Raw genomic sequence first — 14396 nt, forward strand, 5'->3', positions numbered from 1 at the left:
CTAAAAGTGTTGTCGAGCACCAATATAATTTGATGTTTTGTAAATTGAGCGTCATATTGACTACTCTTAACATTGTTTCACACCTTTCATTATACAGACGTATAACGACAGAATGATATTTTTAACATCGCTAGGTGAAAATCACATAACAAGGACCAGGGGTCGACTTCAGGCTTAATGTGTCCAATGTAGCTATTACAGCGTTTCATTAGACCATAGCATTAATATAATTCGCAAAACCGTTAAGTTATGTTTTCTCATTTTTCACTTTGTATTCCTGAGAAAAGTGTTACTGGTTAAATGATACATAGCTTGTTGTCCTCATAATTTTTCTGTTATGTAATTTAAGAGCGTAGACTAGTAACAAATGACTTGTAATTCCTAGTGCACAAATGCATTTCTCTGTGCTGGTGGTATCAATGATAGTGTGTTGGTTGTTGCGGAGTGTAAATCATGTCTGATATCGTGAATGTAACTAAAGATCATACTGGGTCAATAGCACGAAGCTGTCCATTTCCAACTACCCATGTTTATACATGTACCACACCAGGCCGTTTCCATCCAAGCTTTTGAGATAAGTATGCGAGAGTCTTTAACCGGATTTTGTAATAGGGTCTTACAACCGTCTTACGTGTTGTTTCATTAGCTAAAGCCAATATGACCGGGAACGATTGCTAATCACTTCGCGATTCATAAGGAGTTGCTGCTCGTGCTGATGCCTGAAGATTCCTACTGAATTCGTTCAATAATGGCTTGGTCGGGACGCACGATGACATGGTTGCAACCAGCAGAAAACCTAGTGTTTCGTCATAAACGCAGCTACGGTTCCTAGGAATTCACATCCAAATTTGTTATATCGAGGACTTGCATAATTCTTTCGAAGACAATCTTTGTGGCGATTCTTTCTGTAATGGTCTACAATGTCTACAATGTCATTCAACATACGGATGAGATCCACGCCTAAGTGTTGTCGCGCACCAATATAATTTGATGTTTTGCACGCAAAATCATATCGGTAAATGCAGTATGTAAGAAGCTTACGGGTCCTTGTCCGGACGCTAGTCGGTTATGGCGTGTTTGATCGTCAAGAACAACAGTATATAGGGATATGTTTTCACCAAGATATTAACTACTCAGTGTCGCGGTCAGCTTCCTCAGCGAAACAGTGCTATCAATGCTAAAATAAGTTCAGAAAACTTTGTTTTTGAAATTTAAATTCCCTAATTTCGGAATTTTTAAAATCCCAGTTATGATATCAAATTTTAGAAATCTTAAGTGATATCAGCAAGCTTTATAGAATGTCATCAAAAGTGGAGATCTTTATTTCAAATCCTACCCAGGAGAAGTTAGACTCTTAGAGAAAAGATTAATTGCTTCAGCTTCCCAGAAAATATGATCTTTCTGATGCAAAGGCTAGAAAAAATATTAAAACTAAGAAACAAATTAAATTAAATATTTATAACACAATGCCCTATGGATGTTGATGGACGATGATAGTGAAAATGCTGGACTTCAGATTAGAATCGCGAATCACTCCGTCCGAAAAACAGCAGTTACCATACTCTCAAAAGTACCACACAAAACCCCATGCAGATCATAGACAGAAAAACCTTTTAACAAATGTTTTTTCGTATCAATATTGCATCGTTTTTCATTGGTTACATATCTGTCGCCCACCTTCCCCCCTTTCGAAACCTTACTCTTGTCCAAATCATGTCAACACATGTGTGTATGTGTGTGTATGTGTGTGTGTGTGTGAGTGTGTGCAGCGGGTGGCTGATAGCACTGCCACCTCTGTCAGCGCGGGTTCAAGTCTGTGGATGACATGCTTCAACAATCAGGAACAATATTGAGGTATAGTCGTTCTGACGTGGAGTTTTTAAGGCGATGCTGTGGAAAATAATTATTAATTTAGCACGGAGGGACCTATCCTTTGAAAAAAGCCTGCAACATTGACAAAACGTGTTTCTTAATGTACCACCAAAGTTTCATGCCAGAGAAGACCCTTGCTTTCATTCGCCCTCAAACAACCAATTGTGTCAAACGTCAATAATTGATAAAAGCTCTACGCCGGCTACATTACTTGTGTGATAAGGAAACAAAAGGACCCAACAGGCCCGAAACAGAGGAGGTGAACCTACCATTGGAATTCGTTCGGTGGATGGTTGGAACCTAGAAAACCCTCAAATAGTTTAACGGTTGCTTATTTCACGGATGTCCTATCTGTAACCTCAAAGGTATATTAAAACTCAGTTTTTACAAAGTGTCACGGACTTCTACGATGCCTCTTGTCAGCGGTGCTTGAAGTTAGAATATAGAGGATACCAAGTGGTAGAAATGTGGGAACACGAGTAAGATCACATTATGAAAACCGATCCGGAGTTAAAATGTATCGTGGAATGTTACAAGCTGTTAAACCCTATTAATCCACGGGTAGTTTGTATGGAGAACGGACAAATGCCAACTCTTTGCTGTAACAAGTCCACTAGGAGAAAGGAGAAGAAATTAAATACTTGGACATGTGTCAGCTGTATCATTACGGGTGCAAATATTGTCACTTTCCCAAAGGACACCCACAAGTGCTGACAGAACACATCGACTTGGACAACATTCGACATTACGAAGGATTGATTAAATGTAAAGTCTTGCCTTTCGGGGACTTGTACAATCCCGTTTTACCTCACTATTGCCAAGGCAAATGATGTTTACCTTGTGCCGTTCTTGTGCCCAAACGTGCAATCAAGACCAACCTTCTCAGCATACCCAGGAACAACGCGCCTTGACAGGAACATGAGTCAGCGTGGGCGTTTTTAAAGTTCTGGAACTGGGATTATACTGTCTGTTACAAGTGTACAAAATTTACCATATTCCCAAGAAAGAAAAACATCACAAGGGTGACGAGACTCAGAAAGGTATTTTTTGCAGACTGCGTGGATGCCATTATGAAATTAAAACAAGAAGCCAGTGGATATCCTTCCTCGTGCCACCCTCCCGAAGACCAAACTAAATTCAAAGATGAATACTTTGGGTAGGAAGGCATCATTTTAGATCACTTGGAGAAAAAACGAAGAAAACGATCGTTTGACAAAGTGATGGCACGAACGAAAGCAACAGGTCACGGACTAAAGACTTCCCCAAAAAGGGAATGGTCTAAGACTGCAAGGAAACCCTCATTCATGGTACGGTCAAGACTCGGGCGACTCAGGTCTAAGACTAATCTGGAGACTTCGCTAAACATGCTTCGCATGTCCAGTTTGGATTTACTTGATGATGATAAGAACTTAAACGTCAACATTTTCAGAGGTATTTTTATGTGTGATCAATTACAAAAGCAACCAAACCGTGTTGAAACCGAAATAATTAATCTCAATGGAATTTCTGGTCCAGGTACTCACTGTGTTGCATACGCGATTGATCTACGTGGAGATGGTTGTTTTTATTAGTATCGGCTGGCTCCAGCTAAAGCATTTCTACGATATAGTTGCTTAGCTGGTGAAATACCAATCTGGTATTCAACATTACCAATACAAAACAATAACTGATCCGCCAATATGTGGCCGTGAAGTACTCCATGTGCTCAACGCTCTATCAAGGTCCCAAACACTACCTCATAAAGTTGTGTACGAGTATATCGCGTTGTCCAACGTTTAAAACAGGCCTTAGTGAATATGCAATGGTAGATATTTACCTACGTTTTGCTTGGAGTCTTACTCAAGGCAAACCGAAAGATGAATTATCAAAATATGCAACCCTCAACAACGTCAAGGATGAACCCGCTAATCATTTGCGTCTAGCCGATGTAAACCAAAATGTTGTTGTTGTTTTTCAGCATTAGCAAGGACAATTAAAGCCAAGCAATTTCCCGTTGACATATATTATTCTGCGGGTTCAAGATACGGCCGAAGATAAGTTAGTGGTGTTGCTAAAAACGGTACAACTAAAAACTCGGAGGAATCAATTCTTACACTCCTGAAAGATTACCGGCCTGTTGTATTATTGGTGTATTGAATTCGTCGCCAAACTACATCCTACTTAGAGTGTTCTAATTACATAGCAATAGGAATCTAAATAATAAACCATTCGATTGACTTTCAAAGCGATAATGCAGTGCAGCATTACATATACGAGCAGGCATGTTTTAAATTTGTTGGAAGTTCTGCAGTCCTGGACATAATTTCTTTTTACTGATGATGTAACTTCGAAATCAACTTTATGGACACCACTTAGTAAATCCATCACACATGGCACTGAGGTTAACGGCATATAATGGCTCTCCGTACTCGGCTTTACAAAATTTGCAATATCTATCACAATTTCACGGAATGTTCCCATTCCTGATTCCACAAGGCTGATCTTCTGGATCTGTGTAAGTGATACTGGAGCAATATGACAAAGAAACATTCGTGGTGGAAGAAAAAGCCATCGGCCTGTTGAATTATTGTTGTATTGAATTCGTCCCTAAACTAACATCTATTTAGAGTGTTCTTATCACATAGCAATATGCATCTACATAATGAACCTATCGATTGACTTTCAACGCGACATTGCAGCGCAGCATTACATATACGAGCACGAATGTTTATGGAAGACCCAACTGAAAAATATAATTAATGTGGAAACAGTAAATCTAAAAATATACCACATACTAGTCTTTGTTACTGATATAAATATATACTATGCATCCGGGGTAGTCGCTGGAGCACCAAATATAATCGGATCATAATCGACTACATAAATAGGAGTAAGTATTGCAGTTATATCCAATGTTGCTGATAATCTTAATATCATCGCAAAAAATATATATGTATTCGGTTGATGAATTACATGAATATACAACTTTACTATAACGGAAGCACTAGCACATTCGAATTATCATCGTTATTTTCATAGGAGCTTAAAGATGGAATAATATCAGATTAAATGTTCGAAGAAATGATTAAGGTTTACCATAAAGCAACTCTAACTCAAGAAACCGCCGTCTCAGACAAGCACAATAAAAATCTAAAGATTCCGCCTTCTCCAACATTCAAATTCCGGACTTAAATAATAATATCGCAATAATTACTTGAACATATCGTCACTAAACACAACACACCAACAATCAGGATGATATCAGCAAGCTCAACCAAGCCTGAGTTTGATCTTAGCTTTCCAACGGCAATATCAGCTAAAGAAATAGCCTTAGCTCAATTGAGAGTATATTTTAGCTGGCCGAATATTAGATCATTCCATGGGTTGCACGTAAATAAAGCATTAGTGTTTTCGTACCAAGATAAATGTGATGGAAGCCCTGATTGGCTATTGGTCTGGTCTTCCTACTGGCAATTATCAAATATAACAGATCAATAGTGAATTCCAACGCAGGATTAAATCTAGAAAAGAATCCAAAATCGATATTAGGGCTCAAAAGCCAATATTATCGGCGGCAATGGAAATATCGGCACAAGATTATGTAGTACATGTATATCAGTCGTCGGTTTGAACTGTGTTAGAATGGCCAGAGATAGCACCACCAGCACCTGTCAGCACGATAGCACTGTCAACGCGCCCTCAACTGAGCGAATTTATCACAAACAAATAATCGCATTTGGAAAACATTCCAGAATATCATGGGTCTCGGATGTGGAATGAAATTTTTAAAAAAATGGACATTTCTGTATTTGGTACTTCTGGGATTAGAATCATGCGTGGGGGGAGGGGATTCGTCCCACAGAAATGAGTTGGAAGTATTCCAACCTTTTACTTACCGAAGATAATATCAAAATGTTGTTTGATGGTTTTTGATAAATGAGTATGTCATTTAGTCGAAGGATGAAATTATCAAACAAAGAGAAACCTGAACTAAGTTGCACGGACTTTGAGAATGTTCACCAGAGCCTTATGCAGGCGGTTATTGAAGCCATCGGTGAATCTATCAATTTGCTTGATGGCACTAAACACCAACATAAGCAATTTCTCTTGAACAAATATTCGACAGCAACAACTCAGCTGTCAGAGGCAGTTCTGCCAACATTTAAATTTCCTGGGTTTAACGCCGACGAGCTGAAGGAAAACGTCAACGCAATCATAAATGAATACTATCCTCAACTCGTTTAGGCATGAAAAAATACCTCCTCTTCCAGGTATTCTCAAACATAACAATGACCCAGACAGCGGTGGTCGTCATATATCACCAGATATTGTCAATATTGCATTAACAATAACAATCAATATTGTATGTATGCGGTCTATGGCAGCTATCAAGTAGATCACGAAAGATCTAGACATGCGCAGTAAGGATATATCCTATATTTATTCACCCCTGAAGTTACGCCTGGATTTTTAATTATGTCAGTACATGTTAATCCGGTATATCTACGACGCCATAATCCGCTATTGTCTCGGATAGATTTTAGACTTTACGACGAAAGTGGACATATGCTTGATTTAAAAAATAAATCTTTGATAATAAGATTATGTGTGAGATTTTGATAATAATCAGGGAGTAATAAAATGTCTAGCCCGGGTACTTATCCCAACATGCCTTTAAATTTTCGGAATTCATAATATAATGAATATTTATTTAAAATAAAAGCCCAAAATAGACAGAATAATGAGCGATTTCCCGTTCCATGGGATTCCTTCATTTTGCCAATAACTGCCGTTTCAAGCCATCAGTAATGCCTTTTTTTCTTCGGATATCTTTCTGAATATCCTTGTATGGGGTACCCTTCATGATGCCTTTTTTCTTTCTGGATGGCATTCTTTCTTAATGTCCTTTTCTGTGGCACACTTCAAGAGGGTGTGGACTCATCACTCTTGCTGTGGAGTTTTTGTCGTTCTAGTTTTCCAATTTTTTAAAAATTTTATGCACACCTCACCCTAAATCAAACCCCTGAGAGTGCAGAATAGCACCGACTATATTGTCCAACATGGTGGGAGGTGTATACAGATGTATTTCTGGGGGAACCCAAATTTATTAAATTGCGATTATCGCCGAACCGCCGACAAATTTGTAAGACATGGGATTGGAACGCCAGACATCGAGTACGAACATTCGCAGCAATAATCGCTTGCTCACGGATCCTTCATACGATTTTATGTTTCAATAAATTATTATAATGTTAACTATACCTGTAAATCCAGAATAGCTTACCTGGATTATATACAAGGGGCGTGGCGTGTATGCCCCTTTTATTTTTCTGAATTGTCAGGGACATTATCAAGGCCTATAATGTACAAGAGAGACCGGCAGTCAAAGGGGGACAAACAAACGAACAATCATCAGTGGCCATTATAAATTATTACGTAGTTACAAGCGAGGCTACAGTTTAATTACTCTACCGAAGGGAGTTTTACTTGCCAGAGTAATCTCCCTGCATCTGGAGTGAGTTTTGCATACAATTGACGACTACAACAAAATATATAATGGAGTCAAACTAGATTCAGGAGTGGATATACTGGAATATTATCTTTTGTTTGTATTCTTTAATGAAATGTTGATCTGGTTATATTATCTGCGACACATTGTACTGAAGGTGTGAAAATACAGAAATAGTTAATAGTAGCATTTATCAGTTTACATTATGTTTCTTTGCCTGTCTCCGCAATCACAGATCTTGCACGCTTATCATGTGTTCCAGTATTTTCACGTTTACAATTCTGACTCTGTGTAATAGTCTGCAAATTATTTAAATAATTATTTCTTGGATCTGAATCAATATGATGAATACCAAGACCGTCTTTGATTAGACCATTATACAACTGATACACAAACATGTGAAAGAATATTTAAAAAAAAAAACAACAGAGAACATAACATAACCAGCATTATTTACAAAACAGACTGATTTTTAGTCGACATTTCCTGATGATATCAGCACGAGATGCCTCATAATTCCTGATGATGGAATGTTTCACAAATTCATCTTTTCTCCATTTATACATTAAATATTATTTCTTTAAATTATTATTTTACTGTTTGAAAAATATTTTTGCTGCTAACCGGAAAATCATCCTTTTTCATTTTCATCATTTTTTAAATAATAATATAATTTAAAAGCTCTGCATATTCTACCTCTACAGTCTACACACAAATGCGTTTCACCCTAGACTCCGACACTACACTTTAAAAACGGCTTTGGCTCAAGACACGCTCGTCGCAGACTCTGCATGTAACATCCACATAATTCATTTACACAAGCCGGAGTACAAAGAGTTGCAGATCCAATCATCATCAACTCACATGTCTTTGATTGAATCACTATATGTTTGTTTTGAAGTTTAATTTAAATATATAATTACCTTAATTAGAACATGGAGGAATTTAAGCTCTCTAAAACTAGATTCGATCTTGACAGAATAACCCTTGACTTACAGAGCGAGGTCTAGTTGTTTGTGATTTGACGAATAAGACTCCAATCAATTGTATCTATGAAGCCAAGAGAGAGTTTAGCAGCGATGGTGCGACTCATGTGTGGTCAACATTTAAAATTATACAGGACGACATAACCTCTGACATGGTCAGGATTGATATTATAATGAATGATCAAAGAGCGAGAACAGTTACTCGTTATCTTGACAAACAAAAATCATTTTTTAAAATAAAATTTTATGTTGCTGTAGACCACATCTAGATTATCCGTGACAAAAACAACCCTGTTCAAGAATCACACCACGCAGGAGATATTTACGTTAAGTACAAATTTCAAACCAGGAATGTTGATTGGTTCTGATAAGCCATATTATGGATCAGCATATCTTGTGGTATGTGTGGTTACACTCAAGACTGGGTTATTCGTTCTATTCCCCCCTTTAAGTTCACCCGATTCATATAAATGTTTAACAGGCACATTACCTAGTACTGACTGTTTTAAGGAAGATTCCTGCCGTTGTGCTGTTGTTTGTTTTTGGTGAATGCATTGATAGGTTTCAAAGAAATTCCACGATTAATTTAATTATTTAATGGTATTATTGCAACCTTTTCACGAGATCTGTTCAGAACTTTTGTAAGGGATATTTCCTGCGCCTATTGATACTCAAACAATCTCTCAGCAGGTTTTCTTTTCAATATTTAAATGATTGACTGATTGCAGTGAATGATGTTTCATCAGATTGTATGTGGCTGCATGAAGACATTCTTTGTTAGGGTCGATCTGCAGCAACTGTGGCCATATCAGCCTGACACGTTGATAAATTCATTTAAATGCAGATTCATGTTAATTTGATGTTTTGTTGATAGTGGTTCTGCTTTTGATATCTACTTGAAACATCAACGGCAGTCAAGGCGTATGTGTATGTATGTGATTGACGTCTACCAGTTTTAAAAGTATCATGAGGTGAAAACAAAATATCTGACTGATGAGCTTCATTGGAAATGCTGTTATCAAAATGTGCGTACTGAATTTTTAAGGCCGTGGTAGGTACATGTGCCATATTGCCTGTCGTGCTGAACAATTTGCAGCAACCGTAGTTACGTTACGTTGCAGTTACGTTTGCTGCATCAGCAATATTACCATTCGCTGCTCTACCCTCCAGTATCCTATTGGGTTATAATAAATTGATTCCATTATTATAATAATAAAAGGCCGACTAATTACCGGCTCCTAGTACTAGTTTACCATTCATCTCAAATCTTATCAGCCAATGAGCAAGCAATTCTCTGAGAGATTTATTTTTTTACAGACTTTATAGTGAAATAACTTCATGACTACAATATGTCATTGTTGCAAATGTAGATTTCTGTACGCGACATCATAAAAATGGCAAGCTTGATCAATCGCATTTATTAAATGCTCTGCATACCGTGATTGATCTGTTTCGTCAAGGCGGATATCAAGTCGGGTTCCAAGACCACATTAATTATATCCAGCAAGATGATTCTCGCCAGGAAGCTTAGTCCATGAAGCATCTGTCAATTTTCCGAGTGAAGTAGTGATATATCTGCATGTTGCATGAGAGATCAATCTGTATTTATTTATATCACATTTCACACACTTGCTGTAAGTGCACGCTTTTATTACTCTTCGTTATTGTTTATAATCAACTGTTGGGGGTGGATGCTCTGATCGAACACAATATACATTCAAATACTTATTATATAATCAGACAACATGAATATCATTGATTTTTCAGCGACACGAGAGAAGGAAAAGTTAATCATCATCCAGTGCTACCAACTTCAATCAGATCATTTATCACGGGCCCATCTGGTTCATGTAAAACAAAATTGTTAGTTAATCTAATAATGAAATGAATTAAGTGTAAAATATATTTAGTGACGCCATCTACAGATGACCAGCCATGCTACAACATGCTGAAATATTTTAATGAAGAAGCAATGTTGATGGACGAGGATGGAATGATGTTATTTACTTTATTATCGATATTGTTAGCCAAACAATTAAATCCAGCTCATATATTTTCCCAAGGCAGACACAATACACTGATATTATGTTACTCAGCGATAGACATAAGTACCACAAATGATCAGAGGTAACTGTAAATGTTTCTTGTATTTAGCGCAGTTGATACCCATAAACTAATATATATTCACCAGACTTGGGATTTACTAGACATGAATATGTTTAAAAACTTCTTCTCAAAAGCACAAGCGATTCCTCAAGGATTTATCACGATACATTTACATTATCCTCGATCACTGTATCGTGTAGGTCTTGATACAAAATTTTGTTGAGAGACCTGTTGTGTTCAATATTTCATTTGGGCTGGAACTATTAATTTAGAATTATTTATCTCCGAAAATGCAAAATGCTCATCTTTAAGAAATATTCCTGCACATAGACATTTGCTAGGATATATTTTGAATTTAGACAAGGAAATCTTGGATAATATTATTTTGGAACAACACAATATTGTTGGCACCTCACCACTACACAGGCACATCAACACCTTCAACGTTTGATTTATTTTGATTTATTTTGGAATATTACTTACGTTTATTCAGAATTTTGTTAGAACTTGTGTTATAAAACTCAAGGATTATTTGGAACTTAATTCACAAACCAATACGTTCTATTTATATTTTCACCTTGTACCCTTGAGAATTGAACTATGTTTTAAATTTTTCACTCATTTCTATTACTTATTGTATGACTAAAGAGTAGTAATACTTCAATTAATGCACACCAATGAATACTGTGTTTAAGACGTTAAGCTTGCTATGTTTGATAATGCATTTAATCTAGCACAATACTCAATTTTCAGTTTATGTCTCGTATCTGTCAAACCCAAACGATGGAAGATGGGACATTGTGCATATATTTATCCTCAAGGTATCTCCTATCAGATACCGTATAGTATGTTTATTTAATTTTTAAATATTTGATTGCATTCATACCTAATGAAACTCTGTCGACCAAAGTTTCTCTTTGATATTTTGGATTTATTCAATAACAAGCACACTTGCATTGTACAGGAAATTACTAATGAGAGAAAATGTTTTGTTACTGATGTAAACAATATCCCGAATATATATAATTTACTTACGAATAGTTCCAAATGATTAAATAAATTAAACAAGGTATAACCCGAGTCCATAAGGAATGAGGATTATTTTTGTCATCATGAATTTCATCCGCACTAAACAAGCGATTAAATAACTTTTATTGAAATACAAACGCCTCACCAACACATAAAACCCAGTTGATCAAGCTTCTACATGTAATGAAAGATGTCGCTACGATAAACTGTTGAAAAGATGCGTTACACGAAACCTTAAAGTGCACAAATGCAGATAAGAATAAGGCAATACACAATATTCACACTGGCCGCTTACCGACAAAGCATTAAAGGAAATAAACGTACCATGGCATTCATCCGTGCACGATGATTCTTCACGCCGATGACCTAGACAATCAGCACCACCATTAGCTGGAGTTGGATTGTTACATTCTCTCTCTCGGGTTCGTGTCTCCGTATTGCATATGCACTGACTCCATGCTCCCCACATGCTCCAGCCACCTATGACTATATCCAGGATCGTTTATATACAATGAAGCTTACGCAAGAGAATTGGTCAGTATTTAAACAGAGCTGTTTGTTGCTGGACCGGTTAAATAATTAACTTATGCAAATTCGACTCAAACTGATCAAGACCTTGCAAGGACATCAATCAGTTATACAGAAGACATTTTACAAAGGAATTAATGCTTCAAATGAAAGATAGTCAAGTATTTTATTTTCTTTATTTAATTTTTAAATATTTCTGATTCCTCGTTTTTTGAAAGAGAAAGGAAAGTGTATGTAATTATAACTAATTTCATTTCTCTTAGTTCTGTAAACATCCTTTCCTTTGAAATGTCAGCAATTTCCATATATGAAAGAAGAGTCTTCAACCTACCTATTTGGCTGTATGTGGGCAGTATGAATGGAATGAAATGATGTAGATGACAATATTGATATTTGCCTGATTCAAGCGTGCAAGAGTTAGTAATGTACTTAATTTAAAATATACAAAATACTTTCAAACACGAACACTGTTGTCTGTTGTCAGTATGATGCAAATTTAAACAACAAAAAACAATATAAATATAATCGAAAATTTATATTTTGCAATGACAGTAACATCCTTCATTATCTTCATTGCAGACATATACATGAATAAAACTATTGACGTAATTGACAATGGCCCTCAAGAACATAACACTGTAACAGAATTGATGAGAGCTGCCACGAGCTGATGTTATAAATGCTTACAAGTGTCATTTGAATGATATAGAGGTTCAGTGACATATTTAGGTGAACGAAGTAGTGACATATATGTCCACAAGAATTGTATTATAGTATATAGCAGAACCAAATTAATGTTCTCAATAGCGGCTAAGTATTTTACAAATTTATAGTCATATATTAAATAACAGAAAAGCCAAACCAAACATGTTTTGCAAAACATTGACAAATAATTAAATTGTCTAAATTATAAAATGAATGTTTAAGAGGGATGTACAGTATTCATAATTAAATCTAAAATAATCCTAAAAGGTTCTGCACAATTCCAAACATAACTTGTTGGAAAAGTAAAGATATTCATTGTTTGACCAGATTAGGTATATTTGGAAAGGATACAACGTGTACAGACTGTTATCAAAATTGTTATTTTTATAGCTCTTGTCTTAATATTGCATCAAGGAGTTACCTCTGTGAATCTTGTGGATGCACACATTATGGTAAAGACAAAATGTATTGATGTCCATTATTGTATGATTTATATTCTTCTGCGTTAGCATATAATATTTATGCCACTACAAACCATTCTGTACGGTGTGTTGCTTCCATGTGAATTCGGATTAATAGATTAACCATTCATTTAATTCATTCAATTCAAAATATTAATCAGAGCTTTTATTGATGCTGAGTCACGAAATTGTCTCAACGATCCTTGAATTTTACTTTTATTTTATGGCGCTTGGCCTGTCCCAAATATTGTTTGGTAGGGAGCTGGGTGGTGGTGGTGGCGAAATAGAAATATATGATTTTATTTTAATTTGATTTTGGTGGTGCTCCATGACATTTCAAGAAACATATTTGGCACGGGAGATTGTGAAAATGGACTGTATTGTGCTCTGGGGTAAATGAACCAGGATTGTGGTTGCAGGCCAGGAAATATTTCAAACAGTTTTCATGCCGATCCACGATTCTTATGAAATAATTTGCTGGAAGGTAGGTTCCTGGTATATGTTGTTTTATAAAAGATACACAAGCGGTCAGGAGACTGCATGAGTTAAGAAGGATATATTTTATATTTTACTCATTAATCAATACCAAAAAAGTTCCAACTAAGAGCTTGTACGATTCCATGCGTTTTACAGAGAATATTTACCTGGTGACATTATAGAATGGATGACTGCAATCGCTTGTGCATCTGAAAAATATAACTGATTACAAAGGTGATGACTGTACTAGATGAAGTTGTCATGGTCATGGACGGGATGCTGGAGCTGCTGAAGATGGTTTTGTGATAAAACAATTGATATCGCGTGTGCAATTTATTTATTTTAAAATAAATACAGATAAGGTGTTAATTCTGTACGATCACTATTAATTTCGTCAATGAATCAGATATAAATTAAAGTGTTTACATAGCCATGTCTCTCAAATCCAAGAAAAAATTAAAAAACCTCACTTTTATGTAATTCCTGAAAACAGTTACGCATTATCGTGCTGGATGGAAAGTAAGTTAAATGTCGTTTTGGCGAATAAGATGAAATGGTGTAAAGGTTATGATTCAGTTTTCTCATACTGCGATAACTGACACTGATTGAAGATGAAATGAATACCATTGGCATTGCAGAGAAATCCAGAGCATGTGGCAATCTCGTAGTACGCCCGTTTCGCACAACTTGTAGTGGATGGACATGTAAAGACCCTTTGAATTGTCTGGAACGATGAACATAACA

The 14396-nt window shown here is 36.3% G+C and overlaps 1 protein-coding gene across 1 annotated transcript in view; it reads right to left on the bottom strand.

Moving 5' to 3' along the window:
- Positions 1–14396, bottom strand: part of LOC149793664 (SCO-spondin-like) — a 112748-nt gene that overhangs the window by 19414 nt on the left and 78938 nt on the right. Inside the window, exons 31-33 of the mRNA XM_089969031.1 lie at positions 14277–14376; positions 13820–13861; positions 11806–11967 (exon numbers count right to left, since the gene is read on the bottom strand). Of these exons, the coding sequence (XP_089825157.1) occupies positions 11806–11967; positions 13820–13861; positions 14277–14376 (304 nt within the window). The remainder of the gene's footprint in view (positions 1–11805; positions 11968–13819; positions 13862–14276; positions 14377–14396) is intronic.

The sequence above is a fragment of the Sinohyriopsis cumingii genome, chromosome 8 (genome assembly GCF_028554795.1).
Source record: "Sinohyriopsis cumingii isolate HCF-2022 chromosome 8, ASM2855479v2, whole genome shotgun sequence".
Lineage (NCBI taxonomy): Eukaryota > Metazoa > Mollusca > Bivalvia > Unionida > Unionidae > Sinohyriopsis > Sinohyriopsis cumingii.